Below are 19,064 nucleotides of genomic sequence, written 5' to 3'. Positions count from 1 at the left end.
CCTATTTTGCTGTGTATATATTTTACTTTTTAAACTAAAAGTATGTTTAAATTTTATTTACATGGTATTTACCTTCTGGTACATTTTGCTTATTTTATCTACAAATAAATATTCAAATTTTAATGTATTTAATAATATTAAGTACTTGGAAATTGTTTTGTTACCTTTGTAGGAGGAAGAGGATTATTTTTACTCACAAGAGTCTTCTGAGGTGACCCAGTAACTGTCATTCAAAGTTTTCTGGTTAGGAAATTGGGGGCAGAAAGAAGCAAACTTATTTATTGATTGACATACGGAAAATCAGCAAAAGGAACAGACTGAGATCTTGCAGCCCCCAAATTTACTGACTGGGTACATTCGGTATGGTAGCATGTTCTCCCGAATAGTATCAGTTAAAATGGGTGGCTGGGCTGGATTCAGGTGTCAAACATGATAGTTCTGAGAAGACATACCTTCAGAGAAGAGTTTAATATGTGGAAATAGACCCTGTTGTCTAAGCCCTTGGGTAGAAATAAATAACCTCTTCTACCCAGCAAAGACTTTGAATGAACAGCGAGTGATCAAGGGGTTAGAATGGTACACTGAGAGGCCTGTGATCTTGCCTGTCAACAGCGGAAAGGATATATGTGAACAGACAATGAATCCAACGTGTTCAAATCTTAAGACTGATCAGTATACTTCACTTCAGCTGGAGGGCTGGTCTTTATTAATAAGCTAAGGTAGAAATGGCTGTGTGGTAGAAAGCAGATGAAGAACCATTCTTCATTTGCTGACAGCAGCATCCATAATAATGATGATTCTAAGAAGTAGTGAAGAATTAGTGTTCTTTGGGACATTACATTAATCATAGAATCGATTTCTCCTTCTTCCTTCAGTAGAAAATGGCCAAAAGGCACCTGACATTACTTACCAGCTTCCTGGAAACTAACTTGTGACTAGGACGTGCAGGATAGGCCAAACCCCACTCTAAGTAACCAACTTCTATCAAAAACTCTTCCTAGTGTTTTGTCGTATGGATTTTTGTCGCATAAATAATACCGAAAATATGAGGACATTGTCATTGTGCCTTGGATATTAGTTTTTGTGGCAGTTTAATCTGGGCATTAATAATGTTTAAAATGAAATTTTTATTCTGCAAATGATGAATTATCACAATTCTGTTGAAGACTGAGAGAAAAATCTTAGTTTTAAATTCTGAAGGGTAAAGGCGATTATTACCCTAGGTACTTAAAGCTTAAAATAAGCTGTTACAAAATGCAATATTTTTCCATAACTTGCCTGTTACAATTAAATACATATTTCTGTTCTTTTTTGGAGTTAGCTGACCGTGAGGGAGACACAGGCTCCCATCACCTGCTCAGTGGCCAATATCTGGGTGATCAAGTCGGGAATTTAGGATTGCAAAAGGTAATATGATATCTCACTTGCGTGCACTCGATGCAAATTCAAAGAACACATCCCCTGATGGTGGTGGAGAGACCTGTTACAACTGGATTAGCAGCATTTGAAAATGTTGACTCACTGGATGCAAATTCACTAACACCAAGAGAAGAGATGAATTAGTAAGCAGTGCCTTGTGGTTGTGCTTCCAAGCAGAAAACCCACCTGCCGTCCCTTGATGCATTTTGGGTTTGATGTGAAAAGCAATGGCTCAGTCTTTCAGGGGAAAGTTTCCAGGCGGCTTTTGTCTTGTCTTCTGGACTATCTCCTGAGAGGCAGTCTTGTCAGCCTCCAGTCAAATAAATCCAGACTTCGAGATTCAGAGGAGAAGATGAGCTATGTCTTTGCTCTCTTGGCATTCATCTGGGGACTTGTGTGAAAATCCTTCTCATAAGACGAAAGGCCCCTCAAGGTCTTTCACTAAAGGAAAGTAAACGGTACTCATAAAAATTAAATGGTAGCATTCCAGATAATGACAAAGGGGTCTCTCTCTCTCGCTCTCTCTCTCTTGTTTAATTCAGGAATTCAATGCTTTAGGTTTTAGTGATGCTCTGTGCATATATAGATCAAGGAGCTAAAATATCAGAAAGTATGTTTTTGTCTACTCTTTTTTTATTATTCAAATAGGGAAATACTTTTCCAGACAGACCAATACAAGTGTTTGTCAGCCACAATAAAAATGCTCAGATAATAGTATCAAACATCCAAGAAATGTCCAAAAGCAGTAACAACAGAAATAAAATTCTGGTGATTAGACAAAACAGACCAATGGGATTGTTGTCCTGAAGCCAGAAACAGAATAAAACTTAGATTGGTTGAAATTTTCTATGTAAACTGAGAGATAGACTGGCTTTCTGAAGTGGTGTCATAGACAAATACTCATTAGCCACTCTGAGGAGTAATCCTCCATAAGCTCTTTCCTTGAAAACTAGATACTATGCTGGGGCGCCTGGTGGCTCAGCTGGTTAGGCTTCTGACTTTGGCTCACGTCATGATCTTGTGGTTCGTGAGTTCAAGCCCCACGTCAGGCTCTGTGCTGAGAGCTCAGAGCTTGCAGCTTGCTTCGGATATTGTGTCTCCCTCTCTCTCTGCCCATGCCCCACTCACACTATGTCTCTCTCTCTCTCCCTCTCTCAAAAATAAAAATTAAAATTAAGAAAATAAAGAAAATTAGAGATTGCAGGTCCAAACTCTACCTTCGCTTCTAAAAGAGTAGAGATAGGACCAGGGAAAACAAAATGCAGATGGGTAAGAGAGACAAAGTCTCCTAAAAACCTTTTGCAAAACTTAATCTGCCAGACACCTGAAAGCAGTGGGCTGGATGGGCAGAAACAACCTCTAGGTGACACTTTGTTTGTCTCCACTGGATGTAAGAAGCAATCAGCAAGGGAAAGAAAAACTAATCGGATGAAAAGGACCCGAAGAGACAACAGAGAAGTGATCCTTCTGGAAACCAAGGTCCCTGGCCAGCCATGCACGAGGGTCCTCCTCTCAATGCAGAGCTCTTAAGGACCAGCATCCTCAAGAGCTTGCAAGCTCACCACCTAAGGGCAGCCTCCCCTGGTAGCCTTGAGTACTTTCCTTCATGCACAATCCCCTGGGATTAAAGCTGTCAGTCCTGGTCTCCCTACTGTCAAAGAAGTTTGTTGCAGTGAATTGTTTCCTGTAATGACTCTAGGGAAGAGACTCTGTCAAGTTTATTAATTTCATCAGTGCTTGGCACAGAGTCTAGCTAAATGAATTAACAAATACACACACAGACACATACACACACACACACACACAGACACACACACACACACACACACACACACACACACACACAGAGCTTATACATATATAAGCTCTCTAGAGTTTAGTGAGATGCCTGGCTCATAGCAATCACTTGATACCTTCTAAGTAAAATCGGACTTTGAATCATTATAAAGCTCTGATTTTGTTTGTTTCAAATTTATTTAGATCTCTTGCAAAAGGCAGTCAATTGATGGATTTTTTTCCCCTCTGGTAGCCCCAAAAGAACAAAATAATCTTCTACCTCATAGAAGTTTGAAATGATAGTTTGAAAAATCTTTTCTCAAGTATTTCAATTACACTTTTTTCTTTCTGGTTGTTTTTGTCTGGTTAACTTTTGCTCATACAATGATGATCACTTTTATTCAAGCTGATTGAATAAGGATATATACCAGTTTTGTCATCAACATCCTAAATTATCTTTAATTCATCTGCAGTCTAACTAGACAGCTAATCTTTGACCTTCTCAAATAGAGAAGGTCAGTACACATAGGCCAAAATGATTGCTAACATCATTGTTTTTTCTTTGCCATTTTTTAAAATAAATTATATATATTTTTAGCTTCTAAGGAACTAGGTGATAAGAATCAGGAGGAATATTGACACTTTTTTAAAAAATTTAAAATTTATTTAAACTAAAAAATAAAAATAGCTCACCCATTTTTCCCACCACTCCCTCTCTCCCACGAGAGAACTTAGATTTTTGTATATATATTTATATATACAAAATTTAAGTATTTTAATTTTTAATTTAATTTAATTTAATTTAATATTTTAAATTTTATATATGAGATAGGCCACATGGGATTTATTTTTTTCTGACTTATTTCACTTAGCATAATGCCCCTGAGGACCATCCACATTGTTGCAAATGGCAATATTTCCTTCTTTTTTTAATGGCTGAATAATATTTCATTATTTACACATACCACAATTTCTTTACGTATTCATCCATTGGTGGACACTTGGTTTTTTTTTCATATTTTGGCTATCTTAAACAATGCTGCAAAAAGCATGGGGGTTCATATATCTTTTTGAATTAATTTTCCTATTTTCTTTGGATAAACAAATTGCTGGATGATACCATAGTTCTAGTTAAATTTCTACTTTATTCCATGGTGGCTCCACCAATTTACATTCCCACCAACAATGCACAAGGGTTCCCTTTTCTCTACATTCTTGCCAAATTTGATATTTCCAATCTTTTTGATAATAACCATCCTAATACGTGTGAGGCGATACCTCATTGTGGCTTTGATTTGCATTTTCCTGATGATTAATGATACAGAACATCTTTTCATGTACCTATTGGCCATCTGTATATCTTCTATGGGAAAATGTCTATTAAGACCTTCTGCCCATTTTTTAATGATTATTACCATAGTTTTTGCTATTGAATTGCATGATTTCTTTATATATTTTGGATACTAGCCCCCTGTCCGATACATGGTTTGCAAATATCTTCTCCCATTCAGTAGGTTCCCTTTTCATTTTGTTAATGGTTTTCTTTGCTGTGCAGTAGGTTTTAAGTGTGATGTAGTCCCACTTGTTCATTTTTACTTTTGTTTTTTTGCTTTAGGTGTCAGATTCAAAATATCATCACTAACACCTATGTCAAGGAGCTTACTGCCTATATGTTCTTCTAGGATTTTATGGTTGCAGGTCGTTTGTTCAAGTCTTTAATCTATTTTGAATTAATTTTATATATCGAGTCAGATAGTGGTCCAGTTTCATTCTTTTGCATGTGGCAAAAAAGCTACCTGGAGTCTTTTGTGGTTCCATACAGATTTTAGGATTTTTTGTTCTATTTTTGTGAAAAATGCCATTGGAATTTTGATAGGGATTATGTTGACTAGATTCACTAGGTAGTATGGACAGTTTAGCAATAGTAATTCTTCTAATCCATGAGCATGGGATATTTTTTCATTTATTTGTGTCTCCTTCAATTAATGTCTTATAGTTTTCAATATACTTGTCTCTCACCTCCTTGGTTAAATTTATTCCTAGGTATTTTATTCTTGTTGATGCAAGAATGGGATTTTTTTTTTTACATTTAGTTTTCTGATAGTTCATTATCGCTATATAGGAATACAACAGATTTTTGTGTAGTGATTATGTATTGTACACCTTTACTGAATTTTTTTTATTAGTTCTAACAGTTTTTTGCCGGGGTCTTTAGAATTTTCTGTATATAATATCATGTTCTCGGCAAATGGTGACAGTTTTACTTCTTCCTTTACAATTTAAATGCCTTTTATTCATTTTTTCTTACCTGATTGCTCTAGCTAGGATTTCCAACACTATGCTTAATAGAAGTGGCAGACTGAACATCCTTGTCTTGCCCCTGATTGTAGAGGAATAGCTTTCAGCTTTTCATCATTAACAGGCTTATAATAAATGACCTTTATTATGTTTAGATACACTCCCTCCATATCTGCTTTTTTGGGAATTTTTAATCATAAATAGATGTTGTATTTTGTCAAATGCTTTTTCTGCATCTATTGAAATAATCATGATTTTCCCTTTCTTATTCTTTCTTGTACCTTTCTTATTCTAATGCCTTAAAATCATGGCTTGGGTCCTTGGAAGCCTCTCTTGCTTGCCAAAGTAAATAAAATAAAAAAGAGAGACATATACAGTTGTGAGAATGTGAAGCCGGCAGACAACTACTTTGGAGTTTGCAAGACAAAATAAACCATACCTATTCTGGAGAGTGCATTTAAGGGTTAATTAGTTTAAGACTGAAGAGTGCTTGCAAAAGGCATTGTGGTACATGGAGGCTAATCAATAAAATATATATTTCATAAACATTTTAATCACCTAGTCCCAGTACTCCTCTCTACCAAAACAGTGCTAGTTTATTTTTGTATTATTTATTTGCATCTATCAGGTTTAATAAAGTACTTCTTTTATTGTTTCAGTATCAATATTTTATCAAGTTTTTCTTTTTTCAGCAAATACAAATTGCATTTGCACTGAAACATTTCTATAGCTCAATCTTTTTAAAAATAAAAATGGCAAAAGAAAGAGTTATATAGTCCCAATTTATCAAGAAGAAAATAAAACTCAGATGGCTTTCAGTCTATTATCACGTAAAGTATGAAATATCAGGAAATGGCTTGTGTTTTATACATGTTTACTTTATATTAAAATGAAATTTTCACAATGTTCTTTAAAATACAATCCAATTAAATTTTCAATGTCTCTGTTTTCACATTCCTGGATGGAGCTTTTGAAAAGCCCACATTGTAGTAATAACCATAAAACCACCTTGCTAAGGAAATGCTACCAAGCTTAGAAATAATATCTTTATAGTCTGTGTGGGAATACAGAAGTCTAGAATCTTCAGCAGGTGATTACACTGGTTGAGTTCTCATTTCCTTCCTGTTGTGTCCTTTTTTATGGAGGACACATTCGGAATTGCACTTGGCTGCTAAGTGGGTAGAATGAGGAAAGCATGAATCTATTTGAGAAATCACAAATCACAGATTATTTGAGAATATTGAGCCTAGAGAGTTTGAGGTTGAGCCTAGAGAGTTTGAGGGATTTTCCCCAAATCATAGAGCTGACAACAGGTTCAAGTCCCCAGGTCTTCTTTGCAATAACTTCTACTTCCTTGATGATTTCTTCTGTTCGTGGGTAATTCTTAGCCTTCTGCTAAGACTGGGGCCAGTTTTTCAGGGACAGCCAAGACATTTTACTTAGACATGGTCAAGTCCATAGCAACTCACTTCTATATGACACTGGTTATATGGCAGATATCATGCTAAGAACTTTTTTTTTTTCCCAACGTTTATTTATTTTTGGGACAGAGAGAGACAGAGCATGAACGGGGGAGGGGCAGAGAGAGAGGGAGACACAGAATCGGAAACAGGCTCCAGGCTCTGAGCCATCAGCCCAGAGCCTGATGCGGGGCTCGAACTCCCGGACCGCGAGATCGTGACCTGGCTGAAGTCGGACGCTTAACCGATTGCGCCACCCAGGCGCCCCTAAGAACTTTTATAGACATTATCTCTTTTACTCTTCATAAGCACTCTGTAAAGAGGGACTCCACTAGTGTACCATTTTACAGATGAGAAACTGAAAACCACAGAGGCCAGATAACTTGTTCAAAGTCACACATGTATGGAAGTAGTCAAAGCAGAAACTGAAACTAAGTCATTCTGATTCGAAAGCCCATGCATTAAACCACTTTACTACATTGCCTTTCCACACAAACAAGAACATGCCAAACAGAATGAAAATCCACATTATTATTTTAAAACAAGCACATTTTCATGTCTATTTTTAAAAGACAGGTACATGTGAACAATGGCAATATGAAGTGTTTCTGAAATATGAGTTCAAATTTTGGGAATGCAAATCTCAAGAACTCAGTACTTTATTTATTAAAAAATTTTTTCTTTAATGCTTATTTATTTTTGAGACAGAGAAGTGGGGGAGAGGGAGAGAGAGAGAGAGACAGAGAGAGAGAGACAGAGAATTAGCAGGGGAGAGGCAGAGAGAGAGGGAGACACAGAATCCAAAGCAGGCTCCAGGCTCTGAGCTGTCAGCACAGAGCCTGACAGGGGGCTTGAACTCATGAACTGTTTGAGATCATGACCTGAGCCGAGGTCAGACGCTCAATCGACTGAGCCACCCAGGCGCCCTGAGAACTCAGTACTTTAGTGTCTAGGGATGATCATGGTGGTTTTACATAAATACACCCTTTCTGCAGGTAAAATATCAAATGATGTGTAAGACACATGTGTAGATTATTTTTGCACAGGTATTAGCTACTATTTGTAAAATCCTATTAAGAAATTGTTGCCAACAACAGCTAGCACTGGGGAGCTGAACCAGTTCTTTAGTCATGTCAGTGATGTTCTTGTAGCTGACAGAATATTTATTCCCAGAGGTAACTGCTATAAATTGCATTTTGCCCCTTCAGTTGCTACAAGCTTGTGATGGTGAGTAGGCGGAGAGGACAACCTGTAATTCAGGATGGTTTGGAAGCTGGTTGCCTAGGAAACTGGGAAAAGTAACATCATGCACACCAAGACTGTCAACAGGAGAAAGGATTTTTTTTTTTTGATCCATGTTGCTTTCCAAATACATATTTTGTGACTTTTGTGAGTCTGATTAGGGCCATTGGTCCTTGGTGGGCAGTGCATGCCAAGTGGGACAAAGGTTAGTCAGAAAGGACGGGAAATTCTTTATAAATATTGTGCTGACAGAATACTGAGGGGGAAGAGATAATGGTGTAGTTCAAATGAGTTTATAAGATGACAAAGTTATCAACAGGTGAATATTTCACACAATGTGACATGCAAGCAATTCTTAGTCATAATTTACATCTAAATTTATAGCAGTGAAAACTTACTTTTTTTTTTTTTAATTTTTTTTTTCAACGTTTATTTATTTTTGGGACAGAGAGAGACACAGCATGAATGGGGGAGGGGCAGAGAGAGAGGGAGACACAGAATTGGAAACAGGCTCCAGGCTCTGAGCCATCAGCCCAGAGCCCGACGCGGGGCTCGAACCCACGGACCGCGAGATCGTGACCTGGCTGAAGTCGGACGCTTAACCGACTGCGCCACCCAGGCGCCCCACTTTTTTTTTTAAAATAAAAGTTTTATTTGCTGTAACCCACTCTTTGCTGCTTTTATGCTACTTACACCAGAAATTTTGGTTTACAAGGGAGTAGTTATTTTCAAGGGTAGCACTTGGAAATTCACAAATATTCGATGAAAATAATTTCTTAATATTTTAAAAATATGCGTATTTAATTTTTTGTTTTTAAATGTATCACACATGTACACATATACATTTTATAAGTGTGTATATGTGTGCACACTATTTAAGTAAATCATGAAATTGCTGATTTTAGCCTATATTGGGTCTATAAAAATGACAATTTTATATATTTCAACTTATAAATAAATAGCAGAGATCACAGAAGGTATTTTTTTTTCTTGTCCTTCTTTGCTTGGGTCCCCATTCCCTCTTTTTTTATCTCCACCTTACCCCTACCCCATATCAGTACTACCCTACCCTTCTCATATATCCTCGCCCTATTCTTGCCTCACATGAATAACCTAGTATACATCTCTGGGCTCACAGAATCATGACCAGGTGCAAATATGTCTGTGCATCTATGTATGTGTTAGTGACAAAAACTTGCGGTGTAGAATCTCAGGCTTCCAGATTAATTTTTTCCCATTGATATTTATAGCTAAATATTCTCTTTCCTGTATTTGAATACTGCTTATTTTCTCTTCCTTGCACTTATTCTTAATGAATCTCAGCCTAATTTTAAGTAGTTTCTTCACTTTTGACATTCATTCACTTGAATTCTATTTCTCTCATATGTGGTAGCAACAGCTCACAAATGACTCAAGCTGCAAAATGTGGCAACATGTCGCACAGATGGATTAGTAATTATTTTCTGGTTTCCGGCTTTGCATCCACAGAATAACCTATTACTTTGTAAAGTAAAGAGTAAGGAAAAACGAAAAAGAAATACTTTGGATTATTCTACTGACCCTAGACCCAGAATTTCTCCTGCAAGGAAAAATGTCTTCCTCCAGCCATTTATCTGGTTTCCATCTGTCAGAACCAAGTTAATGATTGGTTAGGCAATGGATTCATATGAAAAGACCTTAGAATTTATGTTATGGATGACACTGTTTGAAATCTTAAAGATGTACAGCTTCACTGAAGATGTGATAGGAGACCTGATGCTCTCACTGTCAGCCAAAGATGACTCTCCCTCCCTGCTACTGCAACTGCCATTGAATCCCATGTTCGTCTTCAGAGACAATATTTATTTTATTAGGCCATTGTGGCAGATTTCTGCTCGGTATGGTGGGTAGATTCCCAAGATGCTGGGCAACTGGGCTATTCCATGACTACCGTACTCTGAGTTTTCTTACTAGAAAGTGAGTGTTGACAGAAGGAGAAGGAAATGAGGACTCAGTGGTTGGAGATTTATGCCCTCTTCTCCAGTCTGCACTCACCCTCACCCCTCACGTGCATCTGTTCCGGTCCAGGATGTTCTTTGGCCTCCACACAAATGCTACCACAAAGGGCTATTGCCCTTGGGCTACAGTCACTTCTCTTACTTGGAAAGGAAAGTGCTGTATAATGAAATAAAATGTGAATTCCTAGGAGTTTGGGGGTTGAAGTTCTCTTGGGATTAACTCAGAAGATGCCATTCCTGAGTTGTCATTTGTTTGCCTGATAGAGTTTCCTTGAGTGAGTCTTTTATCCTTAGCAGAGGATACCCCGGCCAGGGAGAATACGGATCATTCCAGTTCTTGTAGGTATGATTGAGGGCTGTTATGTATTTAGAAGCTGAGTCTGCCCTTTACCTGCCTGTCAAAAGGGCTTCAAAGCTGCTGCACCAGGAACCGTTTCAGATTACAGACTTCGGTAACTAATGACCCATGTCCTCCCTTCAGTCGTAAAATCCCAAAATGGTCCTAGGAGAGGAGAAGTAAATCCTGATGGCTGCTGAGAGGTCATCTTAGAACTAAATCTCAGGAGAAATGCTTTTAGGTTGAGAGAGAGAGGGCCCCCTCAAAAAAAGGAAAGGAAAAAAAGGGGAAACATGAGACTAGTATACAGAAAGGTGTTTGCGGTTCACCCAGGTGTGTTCTAAAGACCAAACCCCCACATCAGCAATTAGCAGGAAACCTTTGAGCTCTTCTACCTCTGAGGAAGCACGATGGAATCAGATAGCATGGGAAGCATGGGCACACACACACACACACACACACACACACACACACACACTTCACCTGATTCTACCTGCTGGTCTCCGTAGGAAAGGAGTTTCTGGGGGAGAGAGAATGAGACCAGCTGACAGTCCAAGGAGGCCGTAATTTTAGCAGACCTACCAAGAACATTGATGTAGGAGGCTTGTTATTCTAAATCCCGGAAGCCTTTTTATTTTTTCTCTGGAAAGTACGTGAAGGGTTGTAATGCTGCTTTGCTCCCCAAACTGGACAGCGAGGTAAACAAGAGCAGCCTCAACAACAGCGAGGAGCAGAAGCTCTCATCCTGACCACCATGGAGTTTCTTGAAAGAACTTATCTTGTGAATGACAAAGCCACTAAGATGTATGCCTTCACCCTAGACAGGTAACAGACATCTGTTTCTGCTTCACAATTTTCTGTCTTGACTAATCAGTAAACCCTTGGGTCCTACTGCTTCAAAATTGAGAACTTTTGCTGTGCAACTCAGAGGCATTTTGTAAAATTTGGTAAACTTTTGACTGACTTGTATAATTCAAATCCTGAAGAATTCAGGATTTAATTCCTTAAATATCCTAAGTGCACAAAGGATACATTTTATTAATATATTTTCATCTGTAGTTTATCTTCCAGAAAATAGGCATATATACGATCCAATGTGTTTACCTTTCTTTTCTTCAAGTTATTCCGTTTTTAAAGTCCTAGGTAAATCTTACTAAATTGCATTTAGAAAAAAATTAAGGCTTTTAAACTATGTGACTGAATTGTGATTATACTGATCTTTAAATTAATTGCTATTTTCTTAATCACAAAATAAGATAATCAAATATATACAACTATAATAAATATAGCTGAATTTAATGTGATATATAGTTCTAGTTCCATTTAATATCTCCACATTACTACATGCAATATATTCATTCATTTTCCCCTTATTTAACTACTATTGATTAACTACACCTGGATATATAACAGGAAGAAGATATTCCTACTCTCAGATCTCTGTCCTCTTGAAATTTTGAGTCTAATGTGGAACCTATATAGGGAATAGGCAATTACAAAACATCATGCAAGTGTCATTCTGGTGGTGTTTAATGAGAATATCTCAAAGAAAAGGTATTAGCTAGACTTTAAGGGTCAGAGAAAGCTTTTCAGAAGTGCTAGAGTAAGAACTGAAAAATGAAAAGGAGTTAGAGAGTAAGGTTAGGAAAACTCCACAGAGAAAATAGGGTTAGAGAGAGGGAGGCAAACCATAAGAAACTTTTAACTATAGAGAACAAACTGAGGGTTACTGGAGGGGAGGTGGGTGGGGGATGGGCTAAATGGGTGATGGGTATTAAGAAAGGCACTTGTGATGAGCATTGGGTGTATATGTATGTGATGAATCACTAAATTCTACTCCTAAGACCAGTATTATAGTATTTGCTAACCAGCTAGAATTTAAATAAAAATTTGAAACACACACAAACACAAAAGAGAGAGAGAGAGACAGAGAGAGAGAGAGAGAGAGAGAGAGAGAGAGAATAAGGTTAGGGGACATTTTCCAGACTGAGATAATTGCCTGGAAAAAAACAGAGACATATAAGAATAAGAGTTTGGTGTGTTTGGGGAGTTCAACCTGAATGAAGAGCAAAGAGAAACATGCTTAGTACATATGGATGAATGAATGGAAATCTGAAATGAATTCATGTTAGGAGCAGAGCTTAAGAGAATACACACCCACTAATAATATGTATAATGTTTTTGTTTGTTTTGTGGAACCAAATTAATATTCTAAAGAGTAATAACATTGTGTTTGAGAGCATCAAATGTTTGAACAACAGTAAAGGGACTTTTTATAGGACATTTATAATTTTGGTTTAAAAATATATGATAGATTCTAGCACATCTATTATCTCACATTATAAAAATTATTTTTCTTAGAAAAATAATATTAGATGTGACTTATTAAGACCATAAATAACCAAACCTCATTTTAGGTCTGGCAGAAATTAATTTTTTTTTAACTTTACTCATTTTTGAGAGACAGAGAGAGACAGAGCATGAGCGGGGAAGGGGCAGAAAGAGAGGGAGACACAGAATCCGAAGCAGGCCCCAGGCTCCGAGCTGTCAGCACAGAGCCCATTGCAGGGCTTGAACTCATGAACTGTGAGATCATGACCTGACCAAAGTTGGACGCTCAACCGACTGAGCCAACCAGGCGCTCAGGCAGAAATTTTAGGCAACCAATTGTTAACACTATGGACACTATTAATAAAGCATCTCTATGTTATTAAAATAACACTATTTCCCTTCTCATTAAAATAGACCATTAACACTCTGTTACACAAATAAAGCCAATCATTTATAGTTACAGGGTCTCTTTCACTTCCTAAATGGGTATGATTTTCAGGATATGGTGATGATAAAAACTGTCAAACTCATTTTAATTTTGTTTTCATATAAAAACAGTTAAACCTGGGAGAGATGATTTATCCTGATTCCTGATTTATCAGTTAGGAACCTGAATGCCAAAGAGAAAAATTGCCTTTCTTAAGGTCAGATATCTAATTATGACAGAGTTAGGGTCTGGATCCATGCCTCCTGTTTGTGAATTCAGTGTCTGCTACCTCCTCCATATCTCCTGCACACACACTTTCATCTTGTGCCCTCCTGAATCCTTAATCTATTTCCTCCTGAGGTCACATAGACTTTGATTTCCTCAACAATCATTTTATTATTCGTAGTTCTGTGGGTCAGGATTTCCTCAAGGCCCCATATGAGGTCAGTGAGGTTTGCTCATGAGGGTGCATTCTGCTGGTGTCTGGACTGTGCCAAAAGATACAAGATGGCTTTGCTCACATGTCTGGGAGCTTTGTGTCAGCTTTTGGTTAGTCTTCATTCTCCTTCCTATGGCCTTAAATATCCCCTCCCTGTAAAGGAGCCTGCTGTGGACTGGATATTTGTATCTCCCCCATCCCCCAAATTCATATGTTGAAGCCTGAACTCCCATGTGACTTTCCTGGAGACAGCACTTTTAAAAGGTGATTAAGGTTAAATGAAGTCATTAGGATAGAGCCCTGATATGGTAGAACTGCTGCCCTCATAAAAGAGGAAGAGACACCAGAGATCTCTCTCTCTCTCTCTCCACCACGTGAGGATGTAGCAAGGCAGCTATCTATAGACTAGGAAGAGAGCTTTTGCCAGAAACTGAATTTTCCAGCACTTTAATCATGGACTTTCAGACCATGAGAAAATAAATTTCCATTGTTTAAGCTACCCAGTCTGTGTTATTTTGTTATAGCAGCTTAAGCAGACTAACAAATGGTCCAGCTTTAATTGGATGGGATTGTGGAGAGATTTATGCCTCAGGGCATTGTTGAAAACACTAATCAATAAATGATTACATAGGTCAACTGTTAGATATGATACCCATTTAAACAGAGCATCCAGAAGCTTAACAATGAGACCATGGAGAGAGAGAATCACAGCAAACATGATTAAAAAAGATCAGCATCCCTGGGCTGGGGTGGGGGTAGGAGGTAAAGATGACTGTGTGCATCCCCAAGGCTGCACCCTTTTGCAAATGATAACAGAAGCTGTACATGTAGGGGATGTCAGAGGAAATAGATTCCACTCAAGTAGACAAGTCATTGCTAAACAAATAAAAAAGCAAACAAGTAAACAGCAGCAACAACAGGCCCACAGGAGATCAATATCCAGAACTGCTATAGTGTATTATCTAAAACATCCAATTTTAGGCAAAATATTTTAAGACATGCAAAGAAACAGTGAAGAATAATCCATAAAAGAGCAGGTAATAGAAACTTCCTTTGAAAGGGCCCAGAAATGGAACTTAGAATTCAAAGATTTCAGAGCAGTCATTATAAATATGATTAAAGAACTAAATGAAATCATGTTTAAAGAATTAAAGAGAGGTATGATGCAATGGTTCATCAAGGAGAGAATGTCAATAAAGAGACAGAAATCATAAAAAAGAAAAAGAATAAATGGAAATTCTGAAGTTGAAAAGACAGCATTACCAACAATAGCCAAATTATGGAAAGAGACCAAATGTCCATCAACTGGTGAATGGATAAAGATGTGGTGTGTGAGTACAATAGAATACTACTCGGCAATGAGAAAGAATAAAATCTTGCCATATGAAACAATGTGGATGGAACTGGAGGGCATTATGTTAAATAGAATAAGTCAGTCAGAGACAGACAGATACCATATATTTTTACTCATTGAGAAACCTAACAGAAGACCATAGGGGAAGGGAAGGTGAAAAACTAATTTCAAACAGAGGGAGGCAAACCATAAGAGACTCTTAAATACAGAGAACAAACTGAAGATTGATGGAGGGGTGGGAGAGAGGGGAAAATGGGTGATGGGCATTGAGGGGGCACTTGTTGGGATGTGCACTGGGTGTTGTATGTAGGCAATGAATCATGGGAATCTACTCCCGAAGCCAAGAGCACACTATATACACTGTTAGCTAACTTGACAATAAATTACATATTAAAAAAAAAGAAAAGGACAGTAAGTAGAATAAAAAAATTGTTAAAGGGGCTCAGCAGTAGATATGAGCTAGCAGAAGAATGGGTGAACTTGAGGATAGATCAATAGATATGCAATATAAAGAACACAGAGAAAAAATAAGGAAGGAAATGTAACAGAACCTCAGGGAAATGTGGAAATCATTAAGTGCCCTAACATAAGCATAATGGGAGTACCAGAAGGAGAGGGAAAAAAAAAAGGAGGAGAAAAATATTTGAAGAAATAGTGGCTGGAATCTCCCAAAATTTGGTGACAATATTAATCCACACATCCACAATGGTCAACAGATTCTAAGAAAAATTAAGGAAAAATGGATCTACTCTGATATATCACAGTGAAAATGCTGAAAGGAAAACACAAAGAGAAAATCTTGAAAGCAGCAAGAGAGAAGAAAAAGATTCATCATGTTCAAGAGCATCTCAGTAAGATTCACAGCTGAATTCTAGCAGAAACAAAGGAGCTGGAAGGTGGTAGAATGTCATATTTAAAGGGCTAAAAGAAAGGGCTAAAAGAAAATGACAAAAAGGGCTGTCAACCAATCATCTTATATCTAGCAAAACTATCTTCTAAAATGAAGGTGAAATGAAGACATTCCCAGGTGAACAAAAACAGATGTTTTTTTGCTTGTAGACTCACATTTCAATAAATAGTAAAGAAAAATTTTCAAGCTGAAAATAAGACACCAGACATTAATTTGAATCAACACATAAAAACCAAATAGCATCAGTAAATGTAATTATAAAAGATAGTGTATTTACTTTTCTTTCTTCTCTTAACTGATAATAAATTGCATATATAAAATGTATATAATGTTAGATGAAATGGAAAATTTATGCAAAGATACAAACTACCAAACTAACTCAAGAGAAAATAGAAACTCTGTGTGGATCTATAATAAATAAAAATAATGAATTAGTAATAAGGAGATTTCATGCAAAGAAAATCCCAAACCCAGCTGTCTTCACTGGTGGTTTTTACCAACATAAAAAGTAGAATTAATACCAATTCTTCACAAATTCTTCCAACAAATAAAAAAGAATGAGCATTTTCCAATTCATTTTATATTTCAATATTTCACCAATAGCAAAACACAAAACTATCACAAGAAAATAAAACTACAGGTCAATATACCTTATAAATATAGATTCAAAAATCCCTGCTCCTACTACTAACAAACTGAACACAGCAAGATATAAAAAAATTATAAACCATGGCAAAGTCAGATTTATCCCAGTAATGAATTCTTGATTTAACATTTGAAATATAATCAAAGTAATATACCATATTAATAGAATAAAGGACAAAAACCACCATATGATTATCTCATTAGATGCAGAAAAAGCATTCAACAAAATTCAACAGCCTTTCATTACAGTGTTCACCAAACAAGGAATAGAAGGTAACTTCTTCAACTTGATAAAAAGCATCTATGGAAAATCTGAAGCTAACATTATACTTAGTGGTAAGGCCTGAAAGCTTTCCCCTAATATCAGGAACAAGACAAGGATGCCCATTGTCAGTCACCATTTCTACTCAGCAATTTATTGAGTGTTCTAGCCAAGGCAAACAGGCAAGACAGAAATAAAAATGAAAATAAAAGCCATCCAGATTGGAAAGGAAGACATAAAACTTAACACCACGTGCAGATAACATCAACTAGTATATAAAAATTCTAAGGGATCCACTAAAAATCTTTAGAGCTAATGAACAGGTTCAGTAAGGCTTCAGGTAGCAAGATAATATCCAAATAATAAACTGTATTTTTATATGGTAGCAATGACTAATCTGAAAATACAATTAAGACAACAATTCAGTTTATAATAGCATGAAAAAGAATAAAATACTTAGGAATAAATTTAACAAAGTACAAAACTTGTACACTGAAAATAACAAAACACTGAAATTAAAGAAGATTTAGATCTTTATTTAGATCAATGCAAAGATATCCCATGTTTGTGTATTGAAAGACAATTTTAAGATGGCAATATTCTCCAATGTAATGTAGAGGTTCAGTGCAATCAGTACTAAAATCTCATCTGCCTTTTGAAGAAATTGACAAGATAATCCCACAATTCATATAGAAATAAAAGGGGCCTAGAAAAAGTGAAACACACTTGAAAAAAAATATTTGAAATCATTTCCTGATTTGAAAAGTTAATACAAAGCTACAACAAATGACAGCTAAATGTAAGAGCTAAAACTATAAAACTCTTAAAAGAAAACACAGGCATAAAACCTTATGACCTTGGGTTAGGCTATGGTTTCTTAATATGGCACCAAAAGCATAAGTGATAAAAAAAAAATAGATAAATTACAGAGCATCAAAATTAAAATCTTTTGTTCTGAAAACAATACAACGAAGAAAATGAAAATACAAGCCACAAATTGAGAGGAAATATTTGCAAATTAAATATATCAGAATATATAAAGGACAATTACAACTCAATAATAAAAAGATAAATTGGCCAATTTAAAAATAGGCTTTGGATAGACACTTCTCCAAGAAAATATACAAATGTGTAATAAACACATGAAAGATGTTTAACATCATTAGCCATCAGGGGAAATGCATGTCAAGACCACAATGAGATAGTACTTCATACCCACTAGGATGGCTATAATCAAAAAACCAAAAACAAGTGTTGGTGAGGATACAGAGAAATGATAGCTCTCAAGTATTAAATGTAGGAATGTATAATAGCATAGTGTTTTGAAAAACATTCTGGCAATTTCTACAAAATGTTAAATATAGAGTTTCCTTATGACCCAGGAATTCTACTGCTAGGTATTTTTTCAATAAAAATGAAAACATACTTCCAAAAAAGCTTGTATACAAATTTTCATAGCAGCATTATTCATTATTATGAATAAAGTAAAAACCCCAAATCAAAACCACCTAAATACCCATCAAATGATTAAAGAAAATGTTGTATATCCATGCAATGGTGTGTTATTTGAAAATAAAAAGCAATAAAGTACTGATGTATTAATACTTTCTAAAACATGGATAAACCTTGAAAACATTATGCTAAGTGAAAGAAGTCATTCATAAAAACCACATGCTGTATGATTCCATTTATATGAAATGTCCAGAATGGGAAAATTTATGGAGGCAGAAAGCAAATTAGTGCTTGCCTAGGGTAAGGTTGTATGTAAGGAGATTGGGACATTGGGGAAATATTGCTAACGGGTACAAAGTTTCTTTTTGGGATGATGGAAATGTTCTAACTTAGATTATGGTGATGGTCGCACAACTCTGCAAATATGCTAAAACCCATTAAGTTGTATACATAAGTGGGTCATATGTGTGGTATATGAATTATACCTTAATAAAGCTGTTTCAAAAAGGAGAGGGTAAACTGAATTCCTGTTCTGGGATAAGAAATTACATCTGATGCTGCAAACATTTCTATTCTCCACTCCCTCTAGCTCTCCCCTCAAAACACTTCTTCACATCACTCATATATTTCATAAACATCGAATCAAGTATAATCTCAGCAAATATGTACTGATATTTACTGTGTTCAAGACAAGGTCCCAGGAGCTGAATACTTA

At 36.4% G+C, this 19,064-nt stretch overlaps 1 protein-coding gene across 1 annotated transcript in view; it reads left to right on the top strand.

The window, feature by feature from the left end:
• Positions 1–11,060: 11,060 nt before the first annotated feature.
• The window catches only part of SLC30A8 (solute carrier family 30 member 8), a 46,570-nt gene continuing 38,566 nt past the window's right edge, over positions 11,061–19,064 (top strand). The window contains exon 1 of the mRNA XM_030304158.2: positions 11,061–11,354. Coding sequence (XP_030160018.1) covers positions 11,284–11,354 — 71 coding nt within the window. The 5' untranslated portion in view covers positions 11,061–11,283. The remainder of the gene's footprint in view (positions 11,355–19,064) is intronic.

This window comes from Lynx canadensis, chromosome F2, assembly GCF_007474595.2.
Source record: "Lynx canadensis isolate LIC74 chromosome F2, mLynCan4.pri.v2, whole genome shotgun sequence".
NCBI classification, from domain to species: Eukaryota; Metazoa; Chordata; class Mammalia; order Carnivora; family Felidae; genus Lynx; species Lynx canadensis.
Note: the sequence above shows the minus strand (reverse complement) of the source record. Positions and strands in the feature narration are given on the sequence as shown.